Genomic DNA, 16574 nt, shown 5'->3' with positions numbered 1-16574 from the left:
GTAGTCAGCATACCTCTGATCTTATATCATGTCTTAAGGTATGTCTTAAATTACTATCATAAAACAACGTGCACGCGATCATTTGGTTTAGCGAAAATCATTTGGAAAGCCCTGTGTTTATTTTTGTCTCAGATTACGCACAGAGGGCTTTACGCAGCTGGGAACGGATTGCGTAGTAAATTTGGTCATGTGACCTGTGCACTGGGCCTTGCACATGCGCACTAGGCCGTGTAGTTGAGTTGTTATGACAAGCTGAGGCCTCGGACTAAATTAGGTGCGAAGCCCCGAGCTTTGTCGGGCAAAATCCGCAATGGAGGGTATGGACCTGGACCTAGACCAAGAGCTAATGCAGAAGTTCAGCTGCATGGGCACCACAGACAAAGACATACTGATCTCGGAGTTTCAGAGGCTGCTCGGCTTCCAGCTCAACCCTGCAGGATGCGCCTTCTTCCTGGATATGACGAACTGGTGAGTCCGAGGTCTGTGTGGCCTACGGTGCTGCCTTTAGAAGTTACCAAAGTGTCGATCATTTACTGCGGTGTTGCTTATACTCAAATATATTATAAGCCACAGGGGATTGATTCTTATTTCTCCCCTGACTCGTGATTATATCGCGATTTTTGTAAATGTGTCCAGGTTCAATTAATGCTAATGACGCTGTAGTTACAAACTCAAAGCTAGCTGAGTCAGACTCGACTCTTGCTTTACGAACAACTGCTGCTGGCGTCTCATTTTACATCACCCACCGTGTCACCCGATCAGCAGAGTTTAATGTTAAAGTCTCGGTGTATTATTGTATTAAATATACGTATGTGCTTTTTAGTTTATTCTATTCAAGCAAGGGGGCCGTGACTTTCATTTTATCCCCAGGTCACTGTACTAAAATATTCGTCTTTTTTTGAATAACAATCAATAAAAGAAACATTTGCATCGATAGTATAACACATTTGTTGCGATAATATGTGTTTTGAAGCTTCCGTTTTTATAAAATGTAGTCTGTAGAATACGTATTATACGTGTACTGTAATTACATAACCCAGACGAGCATGGCGGATGACTCAAGAGCTCGAAAAACACTTGATCTGTTAAACACTGATTACGGTGTGTTTCTTCTTCCTTTTTCTTTTCTTTTCTTTTTTTTTTTGTACATTTGTACAAAATAGACTTGTGACCATTTTACTGTCAAATTATTCAAACTAATTTGTTACACTTTTAAGTCATCTTATTAAGTCATTTTCACTGTATTAGTAGTAAGACTTAAATGTTGCGTGAGTTTAATGCCTTAATGTTTGTGGTTGTGTTCATGGAATCAGTGCTGTCTATAGTATTGTCACGTGACACATTCTGCAGCCCTCTTCTAAAAATAAACCTTTGCTTTCTACTGTAAATGGCCACGGGTCACGTGAATCTGCCCTGGCTTTGCTCCACATGATTTTAACTTCTCATTAAGTGCTTTAATATTGTACAGACATTTCACACTATTTCCCCTTCCTCTTCATCAGGAATCTACAGGCTGCTATTGGAGCATACTACGACTTTGAAAGCCCTAACATCAGTGCACCTTGTATGTCGCTGGTGAAAGATGTGACCATTGGTGAGGGTGAATCCATTCCTCCTGACACACCCTTTATTAAAACCTGGAGGATACAGAACACAGGTGAGTGTAATACACTTTCATAGTGAGCTCATTTGCTGTATGTGCTTGCTCTCATTCTACTGCATTATTCTTGTGTCCTCAGGCCCTGAGTCGTGGCCTCCTGGAGTGTGCCTGAAATATGTGGGGGGAGATCAGTTCGGACACGTAAACATGATGATGGTGCGCTCTCTCAACCCTCAAGAAATAGTGGATGTCAGTGTCCAAATGCAGAGCCCTTCATCTCCAGGCATGTACCAGGGCCAGTGGAGAATGTGCACAGCCACGGGACTTTACTTTGGAGGTGAGAAAAGCTCATGTTTTTGTCTGACAAGGGTCTAGTTTAGAAACATTGTTTAGACCTTAATAATACAAGTGCAATTTTGGGCTGCTCCCTCTGCTCTTGAAGTTTATGTGCTGTAAGTTTTCATCCTTTGTTGTTGTGATTATCCAACCTTGCTAATAGTTTATCACCTTTAACAATCATTTAAGGGTACATTCACACTTGCACATTCATCACATCAAAACATTTCACTAAACCCAAAATTAAACCTGTACTAGATCAGGACTACACACAGACCAGAACAGAATCCAACCACATCAGCTCTAAAATTGGTTTCGTTTAGGTCCAAATAACTACAAATATGAACACACTTTTAGTCACATATGCAGTAAAGCAGCACAAGAGTCACTCTGTTATTTAAAATTAGGGTTTCTTGAAACCCTAATCATCACCTTGAATCAACCATAACTTGTTACCCAGACTTTTGGTCTCTAATTTGCTCATATGAGTGTTTATCAATCACTATTTTGAGCCTGTCCATTGGAGCATCCTTGATATTCCCCAGAGTGCTACACATCCAATAATTGTACAGTATTCACTGTAATGGATATGTTGAGAGAGAGTAAAGCTCAATAAAGTAGTCAAATTACATATCTGTCAATATCTAGACAACACTTCAGCTGTGTTCACACTTACACACAGCCACATCTCATCAAAAGTGGGAAACCTTTTACTAAGGATTACAAGATTATTAGTTAAAATTGTGATACAGGAATAAATTCAACATTTTATTGCCATCATAATGATATTAGCTTTAGAGCATCAAGCACTGTATATTTTGATGTAAAGTGGAATACAAAAGATGCAAGACCCTACAAAAATAATAATTGTAACAGTTTTAAAAGCTCATCTAATTTCTATTAAATCTACTCCAATTTATCTGTCTGTTAATGCCATTTATGTGCACTTTATCATCCAGAAAGTTTGATTTCATAAAGCTGTTCACAGACTGTACCATATAAGATAACAGAAATGAGAGAAAATTAATGATTGGACTAAGCTTGGTTATAGTGTAAATAATTGTGAATACTAAAATTTAAATGGTCACATTTTTCTATAGCACTTTTCCACCTTCAAGGCACCACTCACGCAGACACTGTGGGTTAAGTGTCTTGCCCAAGGACACAATAACAGCATTCATCTGTGGGAGCTGGAGCTTGACCAGCCAAGTCAGTGTCAGGGTCAGTGGACCTGACCGCTCAACCTGTGATGTTTTTGTCAAGAGCTGGAATCGAACCGCCAACCTTTAGATCAGTGGGCGAATGCTCTACCAACTGAGCTACTGCCGCACCTTTAATTTTAATATCATGACAGTCCTAACCTGGACTATACCCGAACCAGAGCAGCTCTATTACACAACCAAACTGAATCTACATCAGGACTACACAAGGCTCAAACCAGGATAATTGTATGTATATAGTGGTATTGTAGTTTAATTTTTCCCTGAACCGGCACAATTGTCATTTTCCTAACTTGCATAGGACCACTAGACTGAAAAACAGCTTTATCTAATCTTAAAAAGCACAGAAATATACTGAGGTGGGCAAAGATCATATACCAGTACTAGTGTAGAAATCCAAAAAGACAAAAATCTAATACAAACACTGTGAGAGGGGAGAAAACAATGAGCAAACTGACCTGAGCTGACCTGAAGCTGTTAAATCAATTACCATATTGATTTATCGTTCAATATGGAAGCTGAAACAATATTTTTGGGGCATCAGTATTTATTGTGTGTACATTTTCTTTGCACTACTGAGATATTTTGGTTATTTTTTGGCTATACAAAAAGATTTAATCTGTAAAAAGGTTGAATTAATAACATCTATCTAAGTAGTAACGTGATTCATTCTGCTATTTTTTTATTACAATTCATGATTTTTTAATAATATTGTACATTTAGAATAGTTTTTGTGGCTTAAATCTGCTCTTGGGTTATATCCGTGTCATAAATTTGTTTCAGTATTGTAGTTTAGTTCAGCAGTATATTACTTAAAAATGTGTTATTATGAAAGGGATAAATCCATCTAATATCTGCTTAGTATTGCTGCTTGATTTAGGATTTGCTAATGTGTATTGTGTAGCGTTGTACCTGAAAATAAATAAAAGATTCTAATCTAATATTTTTTTCTACAGATGTCATTTGGGTGATTTTGAGTGTGGAGATTGGAGGTCTTCTCGGGGTCACGCAGCAGCTCTCATCTTTCCAGGCAGAGTTCAACACTCAGCCTCATCGAAACCTGGAGGGAGACTACAACCCCTTCGCTTCGCCGCAGAAGGGCAAGTGCGTCAACGGCAACAACAGCAGTCTCCTCGACAACAGAGAGCTCACACAGCCACAACCAGATCAGAATGGACTTTCACACCCCTCTGTGGATTTAGTAGCAAATAATCTGCAAAGCAATCTATCATTAGTCTCTTCAAACCAGGTAAAAAAGGATTAAGATTTGGTTTAATCAATCGCCTCTGTGGGCTTTTTAAAGGAGTTATATTATGCAGCCTTGACCTTTTTAAGAGCTTTTAATGATGTTATAATTGTGTATAATTGTAAAGTGATTCAAAACCGTAACTAAACTCCAAGCTAAGTCAGAACTAGATCAGGACAAGACCACATCACAGTTAAAGTCAGGAGTTATTTGTTTAGTTTAGTTTTTGTTTAGTGTTTTTTATATTTTCATTTTTGAGTTCGCAAACACACAATAATTCATCCTATTAGGCAAAGCTCTTTGTGCTTTGTGCTGAATCTTATCAAAGGTTGATTTTTTTGCTTGTATTTTTGCTGTGATGTTTCAAACTGATAAATAAACTGGATTTAGCCAGGTTAGACCAGTGTGACCGCAACCTAAAAGTGGCTTATTTTGGAGAGAAAACACAAATAACTTGTAAGACAGAAACTGAAAAAAGAAGTGCTCTAAAATGTGTCTAATATTTCCGCACATTCTAGCCTTTTGGTTTGTCTATTTTCTGTTATAGCTCATTGCACAGATTAAACCCTCTCATGTATTTTCCACAGGGTTTAAAGGAGCCCTTTTCCTCCGGCCAGTCATAAACCCTGGGATGCAGTGACGTTAGAGGAGGAGCTGGTGGAGAAATTCAGAACTCTAAATTTATGCAAACGTCAGTCTCCCTCGAAAACCGGGACTGACCGACTGTGCAGCTCACCCAGGCCCACACCCACAGTTTGCACGAGTGAATGCTACTCATAAATGAGTGATTTGAGCGATTACTTTTCTCTGGATTTTTTTTTAGTTGTGAGTTGAATGACGGTGGAGATGTGTAATTGTACAATGTGTATACAGTATGTGTGTATCTTTAAAACCTTAGGAGGAAAGCCATTTATTTTGCCAATTGATTCTTAAGTCTCTGCTTTCACGTTTGGCATATTTATTAAGATTTTTTTCTTTTTACAAATTTTTGGATTGTGAATATCAGTAGTAATGATGGTAATAATCCTTAATCTTATGAATTTTCAATTTAAAGGATTCTTCTATGGGCTTTATCACAGCTTTTGCATAATTGGTAACGTTATTTGCATTTCTAGTTTGTCTTAAGTCAGTAGGGATTTGCATATCACCATTTTTCTCCGCTATATTATTCATCAAGAGAAGCAAAGTAGTTCTATATATTTTTTTCCAATCCATGGTACTTAACATAATCAATAAAGTAAAGGTTTTATATTGTGTACAATTTTTAGGAAGAGTAATCACATTCATTTGTCTAATACTTTATTCTGTCAGACCATAATGCAGTATTAAAGACATTATTATACAATTTATTGACTATAAAATATAAAGTATGGTCTAGGCCTGTCCCGATACACAAGAACTCCTAAGCAAGATTACCCCCAAAAACTTTTCTGAATGTACAATATTCAAAATATCATGAGCTGCAATAAATAAACTGCAAAATGAAACACTTTAGTACTTAGTTTGTGCGTATAATGAGTCATGGAAGTTATATCCACTAGTGTAAAGAAAATGTACACACAAAAAATATTGCCCCCAAAAATATTGTTCCAGCTTTCATGTATTGAACAATAAGTTGATGTAGTAATTATCGTGACAGGCCTAGTATAGTCTACCATTATGTTAAATGCAACTTTTGGGCCAATCATTCATTCTTAAACTGTATTTATCCTGTAATGGCCTTTTGTAAGTTATCATTTTAATTTGAATGTATGAGAAAGATACGGGATAACATTGTTGATCTATATGGCCTTTTTAATTTGTCTTGGTTAAATTTCAAACTATTTGTACAAAGATGTCAACATAAACTAAACATATTAAAGAAATATCTGCACTATTTCTGAGCTATGCAGTAATGCGCTCCAGAATAAGGCCTAAGTATATAAGCTCTTTCAACACAAAACTAGAACAAATCCATGTTTGCACCGAAACATTTGAAATCTTTTGACATGATTCAAACTTGACAATAGCCAAAAGTACAATGCTCCCAGTCCAATATGTTAATGACACATCCAACTGCAGAATAAAATTATTGGTTCACTTCATCCAGAGCAGAGAGGTGGATATAAAGCTTTTCCTGTATGTTTGATGAATGTTTGTATGATTAAATTATCACTCAAAAAACTGCATTTGTTTTGTTTTTCTTATACGTAGTACCTTATATTGTCTTTATAGTGAAGTTTACAAGCTTAAAGGGCACATTTCACACTATTTTCTGTTCCATGTTTATGTTGTATCATCCAAAACATACGTGGAGTTCTGTTTTGTTTCAGTCACACATGTTTAACACACAAATTCTGCATATTTTGGCCAAATTCTTCTCTCAAACATTGTTACACCTTGTGACGTGCAAGGAAATACAAGGAAAGTGCTCCACTATGTTTTTAAACTCCATACATCTGTACTGGAATTAGAAGGTAGCTGTTAATTTGTTACAAGCTTTTGAGATGTAGACTAATATATGAGGGATTATTCCAACACGTGTGAATGAAACAAAACACTGGCTTTAAGCTCATATGACCTTTAAACTTTTGACTGAGCTTGGTGTACAAAAAAAGATCTGACACTTGCACATAGACCACCTGAAAACTGAGATTACTGTAAACCAGTACTAGACCAGAAATAAACAAGGACTAGAACAGGATTACACCAAGTCCACATCAGGACTAAAATGGCCTCAATTTAGAATGAAATAACAAGTGTGAACACATCTTAAGTCTACATAGGGACAAATACGGGGCTCAAAACAGGTCCCAGTCATGGCAATATTAAAAAAATCATTATCAGTACTAAACGAGGAGATCCACATACCAACTAAATAGGACCTAATTGTTCTATAAGCTTGCAATATGATTAATATGCTTATCAGAATAATCCCACATATCACCATGCAGTAGTGGTCATATAACTGTTTTAAGTTCTCAAATATGTTGGAGGACTGTGGGCAAACTGTGGGCAGACTGCCTCTGGTGGTACATGGGGCCCTCTGCAGTTGAGTATTTGTTTTATCTAGAGACAAATCTATTCATGTTAACCATTATTTAGAACATCATGATTTGGTTAATTTCATTTTGACCATGTTAACCAACATTAAACATTAAACCACTTTTGTCAGAGAAAGTAAAAAACTTCTATGTGAACTGTGTATATGAGGAAACACTCACAATTTGAGGTGCACCAGTTACAGATTTTTTTGTCATTCAAAAACATTTTAATTACTAAAACGCACTTGTGTAATAATCAGACAAAAGCAAAAGTAACTTACCCTTATTTTATTGATTGATTGATTGATTGATTGATTTGACAGGGGCAACGCAGTCATACCTATTCACAGGCAGAACATGCAGCTGATGGAGCACATATAGAGTCTCTAGTTAGTACTAGTACTCAACTCCTGTCCCTGGTTGGACTTTTCCTTACACTAAACAGTTGCCTAAAATGCCCAATTTGACTTGAAACCTACCTGAGAGCTTTACTGTTTACTTTAGATCTACTAACAGTGCCTCCAGTCAGTATAAAGCTCGAGAGCAGAGCAGCCTATCAGACACACCCTTCTGTCCCTGCTCATATTTAAACTTAAAGTCATTGTGGTAAAAAACAAGGTTGAGACCAAACCCAGAGGAGACACTGCTGTTCTGAACGTCTACACAAACTCAACTCAAAACTGCCCCAGATTGAAGCTACATCCACCTGCAGCAGTGAAGAGAGAAGCAGGTAGGACTGGTGGCATCATATTATCTTGTTCAAAGGGACTGGGCAGCCTATTGTTGCTGATAGTGAGATAATGGATGTTTCACAGGTTAAAATAAGAAAAAGGTTCAATAATTTCTTTAAGTGAAGAATTAGTTAAATTTTCCATATAGCGATAATACGCTGCACCTTATACTTAAAATGTAAGGAGTGTAACTGGAAAAAATCTCCAGGGGTCTAAACCGTGGAGAATTTCACGTTATCAAAGAACATTTTATAATAAATATATGTAAATAACTTGATTAAAGAATGATTTGGGCTTTGTAAATACTTAAGTAATGCCCTAACCCAAACCTCTTCTAAGCCTGAATCATTCTTAATCAACTGTTTGTTCTGTATGAAGTCTTGCTCATGCTTAATTAAGATATAGTTATTATAAAGAGTCCTTTATCATCAACTACAAGCTCCTAAAATGTAAAGGAATGTCAACAACACAATGCACCTGCCAAGACTAATGCGGTGTTTTATTTGATTTTGTCAACACAGTTTTCACTCCATCCACTTCCTCTTTAGTAACTTTGGCACAGCTCCAGAACAGGGGCCTGGACAGCCCATCTTATTTCAGTGACAATTGCGTGAGTCAAAATATGGCTTTGTTTATCAAAATGACAAAAAATTTAACAAAATTAGTAATAATCTGTAAGTCTGACTCCAAATTTATTCAAATTAATCAAATTCATTCATCCAATTCATTTTCCTACTAATAGAAAAAACAAAAGAAAAACAAAAAAACTGCTTCTTGAGTTTATTATACAATTTGATACTTGCAGCTGAACTCCTTCCATTACTATTCACTGATCTGTGATCCTATTGACTGATCTGTGATTTTCTACAGTCCAGACATTAATGCACATTTTAGTGTTGACTTAAATGATGTTTCCTTGACATAGGCCTAATGTGATCTCTATGCACTCTAACTCTTTGCACTGGGCTGTTTTGCAATTCACATTCAGTTATGTCAGACTGTCTTGCAGAGGAGGGTAGAGTTGTTACTTTAGTATAGTGCAGGATTAAGTGCTAGTGGTGTAGTCATCCAAATAGATATTTAAGTAGAAGTTAATATATATCATCAAGTTATTTTTTTTTATGTAACATAATTCATATTTTTTGTATTGTGCTTGTGATCAGACAGATAAAACACACATTTTGGTGTTTTCAAAAAATAGGCCAACATGTTGAAAAGAAAAACACTATCTTGAGGTAAGGTGTTCAAAACTCAGCTTTGTAATTTATTCCTATATGTCAGTAGCTTTTATCTTTTACAAAAGAATAAGCTGCCTTGTGGTTGGAAGCCTTAAGTAGGGTATTGTTAACCAAATATTACTCAGGTGTATGGAAAAGGTGCAGAAGCTTTGAAATACAATTGTTTAAATAGAGTTCATTGATGGGCGCCTCTGCAGTTGCTTGAACAAAGGCTATACTTTCACTAATCCTTGATGACTGGGTCCTTAAGTAAAAGCAGCCAAAGCAAACAGCACAGAGCCAGGGTCTTGTTTACTTTAAGATTGCTTCTGTTAAGCTAATGAGATGTTGAACTGCAGCATCAATGTCTCACTGTTTCAGAATGCTCTGGGACAGTTAGCATTTTTATTGCATTGTTTTATTGTTAAACAGCTGGGCCCAGGAATCGCACTAGGGACATTCTTGCTGTTAGACAACAGTGCTTGGACCAGCACTACACATTTTAATATTTTCAAGGAGTGGTGCAAGTTAACAGGTCGCTAATACTAACTTTTTATTAATTAACTTAATTGTTAATTTAACGTATTTCATAGTAACAGTGAAAAGAGGTAAACAATATTTATTCTCCTGGTTGGTGACCCTGACATTTTTTTTTAACCTTTATTTAATCTGGAAAGTCCCATTGAGAATCAAAAATCTCTTTTTCAAGGGTGTCCTGACCAAGATGCATCCACAACACAAACCACATACAAAACATTTCATATACAGTAAAACAGACTAGTTATAAATCAGACCGGGCGTCTCCAACCTGTAGTTCGGGAGCTGCCAGTAGCTCTCCACCCTGTTCCAAGTAGCTTGCAAAGTGAATTCTGAATTGTACATATTGTGCTGAATAACTAAAATTTGATTGATTAAATGCCTATTTCTTTTGTAAATGTATCATTTTGATGCCTGACCTTGTGTTCTGATTACTGAATGATGGTTTATGTTTTATAAGCATCTAACTCATCTATAAGCATCTAACTCATCTAAGGCTTGCCATGGCTCTTATATTTACAAAATTTCTAAAGGCCACTAAAATTAGTAGCTCTGGCATTTTCGTTTGATAAAAAGTAGCTCACAGGAGGAAAAAGGTTGGAGACCCCTGAATCAGACAATATAAAAGTTAGAAACAGTGCCAGGTCAGTAACTGAATTGCAGGTTAAAATGCACCAGCGGTACAAGAATTTGGAGTTTAATAGTTTTCTGTAGGGAGTTTTCAGTTTACAGATGGAATACTGTTTTCTGTCTCTATCTGAGAGTTCATCATCTTCACAACCCAGAATCAAATTTTCCTTTCACCACTGTTTGTATGGCGGGATAGTCGGCTCATTTCTCTTTCTAGGAAGATCTCTGAGGTGCTTTTGACACTGGCCTTTACAAATAAAAAAATACTTAAATTGAAACATGCATTTATCTTTCCTCTCCATCAGTCTTCAGCATGGGAAGTCCCGATAACCCCCCAACCTTTCACAACATGGACTTCCCCAGGATGCACTATCTGACGACTGACCCCAGACAGGCGAGTTCACCGAGGGGCTGCTTACCTCAAGGGCCAGATCACCACTACATGGAAGTTCGCAAGACTGAACCAACCTCCCCAGTGCCCGACCAATCACACTGCAGCATTTTGGAGAGAGAGAGCCAGGTGGAGGAGCGTTGCTTGGAGCAGATGCAGTCCATATTGGTGGGAGAGGTCCTCAAAGATGTGGACACTGCATGCAAACTGCTCAACATCACACAAGGTATATATGCAAATCAACATGGGAGACAATGGCCACCTTCACAAGTGTTTTATCTGCAAACATGTTGACAGAGAGATTATAAAGAGTCACTGTTTATACTGACAAAAGCTCATTGTGGGAACGATTATTTGAAAGTAGTACTGTTGACAAGTACTGCTGAGTTATCCAGTGCATGTAGATGTTCAAATTGAAATGTAATTGTCCCTGTGTCTTCAAATCTGTTACATCTGTATTTTTTTATTTCTATAAACATGCATGTGGCTCTTATATCAGTTTATTAGTTCATATTTCTGTTTTCTCTGAGATGTTTGCTCCTGGATGGTTTTAAAATGTGCACTCTGTTCTTAATTGCAGATAGAAAGAATACTTGCCATTGCATCTGCAGGGAGATAGATAAGTTGAATACCGTAGAACATTCCAGGCAAAGCAATGACACCTCCATGGAAATAAGCATTAGAGAAGTTACAAAGTGCATTTTTAATTTTCAGTTGGTAGTATGTTTTGTTATTTGCAATTTTTTCCTCTTTTTACTTCTGTGTAGATACCCCTTCTTTTACACCCTCATTTAGCTTTTGGTAATATTTCTAAAATAAACATGTTCAAATATGTCTCCTATCCTGCAACTAATAGTTCAAAAAACAGCCCTGGAATTGCCAATCTCTTCTGAACAAAAAGTAAAAGATAGCTGTTAACTTCATGACATCATATTTTGAGCTTTAGAGATGAACACAGACTCACACAGTCACTCAAACAAAACACAACTTCGGGTATGTTTTTGATGAACTATCAATATTCTAATGGCTTAAAGATCACATGAGAACATTTTGTGTAATATAGGGCCTTTAAGTAATATGACTTCCAATTTTGTATATAGTTTTAATTAATTATGAATTAATCATTGGATTTATATAACGCATTTCAAGGCACCCAAAGCACTTTACCATGCAGTATTCATTCACACCTTACTTGGTTGTGGTAAGCTCCTACAGAAGCAGAGCTGTCAATCTGTGTCATTGGCTCCTCTGCCCAGACCCATACACCACATTCATACTAGGCAATGAAGTGTCTTTCCTAAGGACATACCAATAGTTTTTTTCCACTGGAGACCCTCTGTGGCATCTCATATTCTCACTGGTTTTAGCTTTGCCTCTGCTCCTCTAATGTACAGTATATTCTTTAAACTTTTGACAAGATGTAAACAAACTTGTAATCTAAATTTCTAACCCGTCTCATCCACAGACCCAATGAGCTGGAGCAGTCTGCAGGTGCAGAAATGGCTGCTGTGGACAGAGCACATGTACCACCTGCCCAGAGTCAGTGCTCTGTTCGAGGGCTTGAGAGGAGAAGACCTCTGCTTCATGTCAGAGGTTCAGTTCAGACAGCACTCCCCTGAGTCTGGAGACAAACTCTATGCTCACCTGGACATCTGGAGATCAGGTACATGGGGAAAGAATCAAATGTTATGTTTTAAACCTGTGTGGGTATTACAAGCATCAAGAAATTATTCACCCATTCATACACAAAGATACATATATAACTTAGATATATTGGATTTGAGGTTCTTGCAGCACTCTGCTCACTTCTGACACTGATTCTGGAGATCATGTACACAGGGAATTATATGTTTGGTCATTTTTTTAACCTCTATTGTATTCAAAGCATTTACCTAAATAAACCTAAACGCTCATGTCATATGCTTTGACTTTACAGCTGTAGCCATGAAGGGACCATGCACACCAGTGGACAACACTCCAGGTAAGCATATGTAGTCTGTATTATTCTTAATGCTGTCTAATTAATCTAATGCTGAGAAAAGCCTTTCATGTGTGGGGTTCCCTACCTACTAGTCTTTATGGAAATGTGTGCCTGAAATGTATCTAGGTTGATCAATTTGAAAAAAGAAATACATATCTGACCTGTGAGTGGTGCTAGTAGCTCACCTTTAAAGTAAGTGTTTAAAGATGTTTTTGCATGCAGCTGTGGAGAGCTCGTGTGCAGATGTGACGTGCAGTTATCCAAACCATCCCATCCACCTGTGGCAGTTTCTCAGAGAGCTGCTCCTCAGACCTCACAACTACAGCCGCTGCATCCGGTGGCTCAACAAGGAGAAAGGTAAGGACAGAGAGAGATGTTTTAAAGTTAAGAAATACATGGTTTGAAGGGTATTTAGTATTTATTTAGATTTGGTTAGGTTGCATTCATGTTCTAAAATTGAATGATGATATAATTAAGAGTGGGCCTTTAAAACTCTTTGGGAGATTCCCTGTCCACAAATGTTGACCTAACACCAGTGGATGGGTTGCACAAACAGAACTGACTCTCGTGAGCTTTAAGTCATGTTAGAATGTTGTTATCTCCTCAAAAACTTACCTGGAGTTGTGTTTTGTTGCATTCATCCTGGATTATTAGTTTGTCTACATCTCCAAAATTCAAAATGCTTTGTTTCACCCTTTGATGTCATGATGTGGAAATTTTTAAATTTTTTGTTTAGAAATGGATTCGAAATTTCAGGCCTGAAATTTTCTAAATGACTTGAGTAAAGGTGTTTGGAGTTTACAAAACACAATACTTTGAGAGATACAAAATTAATGAATGATACAAAATACAACTCCAGGTATGTTTTTGATGAGGAAACAACATTATAACAGATTAGAAATTATCTTATAGGCCCTTTGAATGATAGGCAAATAAGAATGTGATGACATGTGAACTCAACCTATTAATGACTAGTAGACTAAATATTATACATGATCAGACATAAAACCAAACCCACTTAAAAGGGAATTAAATAACAGATATTCTCTAACAGCATAGCTCTAAGTATAGACTTATAGACTCTTTTGATTGGTTAATTCCTTTTCCTTTTTCTAACACATAGCATAGTATTTGTACAGATGAAATATATGCTGGGGGCCCGTATTATTCAACATTGCGTGATTCTATCTGGACTTAGATTATTTCAGTAGATTTTGAAGTGATAATATAAAAAGATGATTACATTTTAGCCTGTGGTGGCGGAGAAGAAGCACAGGTTTTACTTTGCAATTGAAAGTGGTGGTTTTGCCCTCAGCCGTTTTGACATTTTGTCAGATTGGCAGAGCTGCGCAGCTACAGCAGTCAACAGTTAATCCTAATGTAACAGTTAACAGTTCACCCTAATATAACAATAGCATGAGTCATTTTGCTTGTGCTTGCTTGTCATATGATAATTAGGCTCACCAATGTCTGTTAATTAGTTTGCCAAAATTACCACGCTTGTCACCACCAAATGTCTCTATAAACATTTCAGAATTTGCTGTCACTGAAACAATATGTGAGGAGCATAATGAAACATTCACTGTAAAAAATGTTTATCTGAATCTGTCAGGCATTTTTAGATTAGATGTAATGCCTTAGACCTAACCCGTATTCTACTTGTTGCTGGCATGATTTCAGGCAAATTTTACTTGAAATGAGAAAAAAAAACATATTTTCATTTTTTCCATTACCAAATACACACAAAATTTGCTTAAAATAATAATTGTAAGAGCTAGTAGTAGTAGTAGGCATAGACCTAGTAGTAGTAATACGGTAGTTGTAGTGGTAGTAGTAGAAGAAGTAGTAGTAGTAGCCTAGTATTAGTAATAGGCCTAGCAGAATGCAGTTTATTTCACATTAGTAACAATATCTTTTTTTTTTTTTACAATATTGGCCTGGGTTTGAACTAATCTATAATGTATCTTTTTGCAGTGTATGCAGCTGTGTAATACAAAGTCCATTACTCCTCACTTCACCTGTGGTTTCTTTAAGGTATCTTTAAAATCGAGGACTCGGCTCATGTGGCACGGCTTTGGGGCATTAGGAAGAACCGTCCCGCCATGAACTACGACAAACTGAGTCGCTCCATCCGCCAGTACTACAAGAAGGGCATCATGAAAAAACCTGAAGTGTCCTGCAGGCTTGTCTACCAGTTTGTCAACCCCATATGACCATAAGGACCACAAACACACAGCAAGGAAGAATTTTAAAGACTGCCTATAAATGCACTCATGCCTCCCTGGAACTATGTAGAGACATATCTTTATGTATCACAGCTCCTACTTTGGTAGGGGAAATGTGTACTTTCTTAAGGTTTGTTTCAGGAGTTGAATGGTGCAATACAGAGGTTATTCTGGGGGTTATAATAAATAATTTGTTAGTAATATTTTTAATTTAATAATTACATTTGTAATAGCATTAATAAAGCATGAATAACATAATGAGCAAATAGTTTATTAAAAGGGCACTATGCAACTTTTCTGGTCCACTATCTCCTTGTTTCCATGGAGATGTTATTGCTTTCCTTGGAATGTTCCATGTTATGACATTACATACATATTCTTGTAGCATTCATTCATGGCGTGTGTTTCTATTGCTCAAAAATTTGTGATTTGGAGTGACTCCCCACAGATCTGAACTATAATGTAGCGTAGTGCTGTAGCCTGCTTTGTCTCCCTTGTCATAAAGAGCCTAGGTTTAATCTATACTGTGGAACATTCTAAACAAAGCAATAACATTTCCATGGAGACAAGCAAATAGCAAACCATCCACTAGAAAAGTTGTGCAGGCACTTTTAAGAAGGATTCAGGCTTAGTAACTATGTGATTAATACTTTAACTGCTTAAAGAAGTAGTGACTAAACCTGAATCATTCTTAATAAACTTTTAGTTCATTATGAATAGTAATAAGTCTTTGGTCATGTTTTATTAAGGCTAAGTAAGGTGTAGTTATTATAAAGTGGTATAAAATCACCAATGGTTAATCTACGTGTCAACAAAACACACACACACACACTACCTTTTTCAACAGCTTTTTTCCCTTTCAAATCAATATTGCAATATTGACACCACCACAAAATGTTTCAGGTTTCAGGTTTTCCATCACTGTTGTCATAAGTGTGATCATAATTATCTTTATGCATATTTAAATGAATGTCTTGTTACATCGAGATGAACAGGCACTACACCAGTTAGGAGATAAAGTACATCACTAACTATGAACAGACATTTCTACACTGCTAATATCAGGCTGTGTGAGCCCGTGTGCATAAGGAAGAGATCATAAACAAAAAAAAAGCCTTTACACATACAGCTTTTACTGCCTCAACATGTTAGGTCTCAATTCAACTCAACACAGTTGTACAGTTACAATAGAATATACTCTTAAATTACATCATCATGTACAAATCTGACAGCGTGGGGTAACGGCACGCCTTTATGGTACACTGACAACTTCATTGCAATGAAATCCATATGATATGCTTCCTATTACTTAATATGAGTTTCCATTGCTGTTATTTTAATGAACACATTTACATGTATAACACTACATTTGTCTTAATAGTCAATCACTTGCAGTTTTTGTAAATTTTTTCCATTACATTTACACAACTCATACAC

At 36.7% G+C, this 16574-nt stretch overlaps 2 protein-coding genes across 2 annotated transcripts; both read left to right on the top strand.

Annotated features, from left to right (window-relative positions):
• The first annotated feature begins 220 nt into the window (after window positions 1-220).
• On the top strand, window positions 221-6568 carry LOC110164653 (protein ILRUN-like). Its single transcript, XM_020929738.2, has 5 exons — window positions 221-468; window positions 1503-1657; window positions 1740-1937; window positions 4113-4405; window positions 4990-6568. Exons 1-5 carry the CDS (start codon window positions 311-313, stop codon window positions 5023-5025), a joined length of 840 nt encoding a protein of 279 aa, XP_020785397.1. The 5' UTR covers window positions 221-310; the 3' UTR covers window positions 5026-6568.
• Window positions 6569-10853: 4285 nt separating this feature from the next.
• On the top strand, window positions 10854-15125 carry LOC110164492 (SAM pointed domain-containing Ets transcription factor-like). Its single transcript, XM_020929527.2, has 4 exons — window positions 10854-11157; window positions 12397-12638; window positions 13143-13269; window positions 14947-15125. Exons 1-4 carry the CDS (start codon window positions 10854-10856, stop codon window positions 15123-15125), a joined length of 852 nt encoding a protein of 283 aa, XP_020785186.1.
• The last annotated feature ends 1449 nt before the right edge of the window (window positions 15126-16574 follow it).

Source organism: Boleophthalmus pectinirostris, unplaced genomic scaffold, assembly GCF_026225935.1.
Source record: "Boleophthalmus pectinirostris isolate CB_2022bp ecotype Guang Dong unplaced genomic scaffold, ASM2622593v1 HiC_scaffold_8, whole genome shotgun sequence".
In the NCBI taxonomy this organism is placed as follows: domain Eukaryota; kingdom Metazoa; phylum Chordata; class Actinopteri; order Gobiiformes; family Gobiidae; genus Boleophthalmus; species Boleophthalmus pectinirostris.
This window is presented reverse-complemented; position numbering and strand designations above follow the sequence as displayed.

Coding starts and splice junctions, on each gene's coding strand:
- LOC110164653 (XM_020929738.2), top strand. CDS start 311: ATGGAGGGTATGGACCTGGACCTAGACCAAGAGCTAATGCAGAAGTTC. Junction 1,658..1,739: donor CTGGAGGATACAGAACACAG/GTGAGTGTAATA, acceptor TTGTGTCCTCAG/GCCCTGAGTCGTGGCCTCCT. Junction 4,406..4,989: donor CATTAGTCTCTTCAAACCAG/GTAAAAAAGGAT, acceptor TATTTTCCACAG/GGTTTAAAGGAGCCCTTTTC.
- LOC110164492 (XM_020929527.2), top strand. CDS start 10,854: ATGGGAAGTCCCGATAACCCCCCAACCTTTCACAACATGGACTTCCCC. Junction 12,639..13,142: donor TATGTTTTAAACCTGTGTGG/GTATTACAAGCA, acceptor GCAGCTGTGGAG/AGCTCGTGTGCAGATGTGAC. Junction 13,270..14,946: donor GTGGCTCAACAAGGAGAAAG/GTAAGGACAGAG, acceptor GGTTTCTTTAAG/GTATCTTTAAAATCGAGGAC.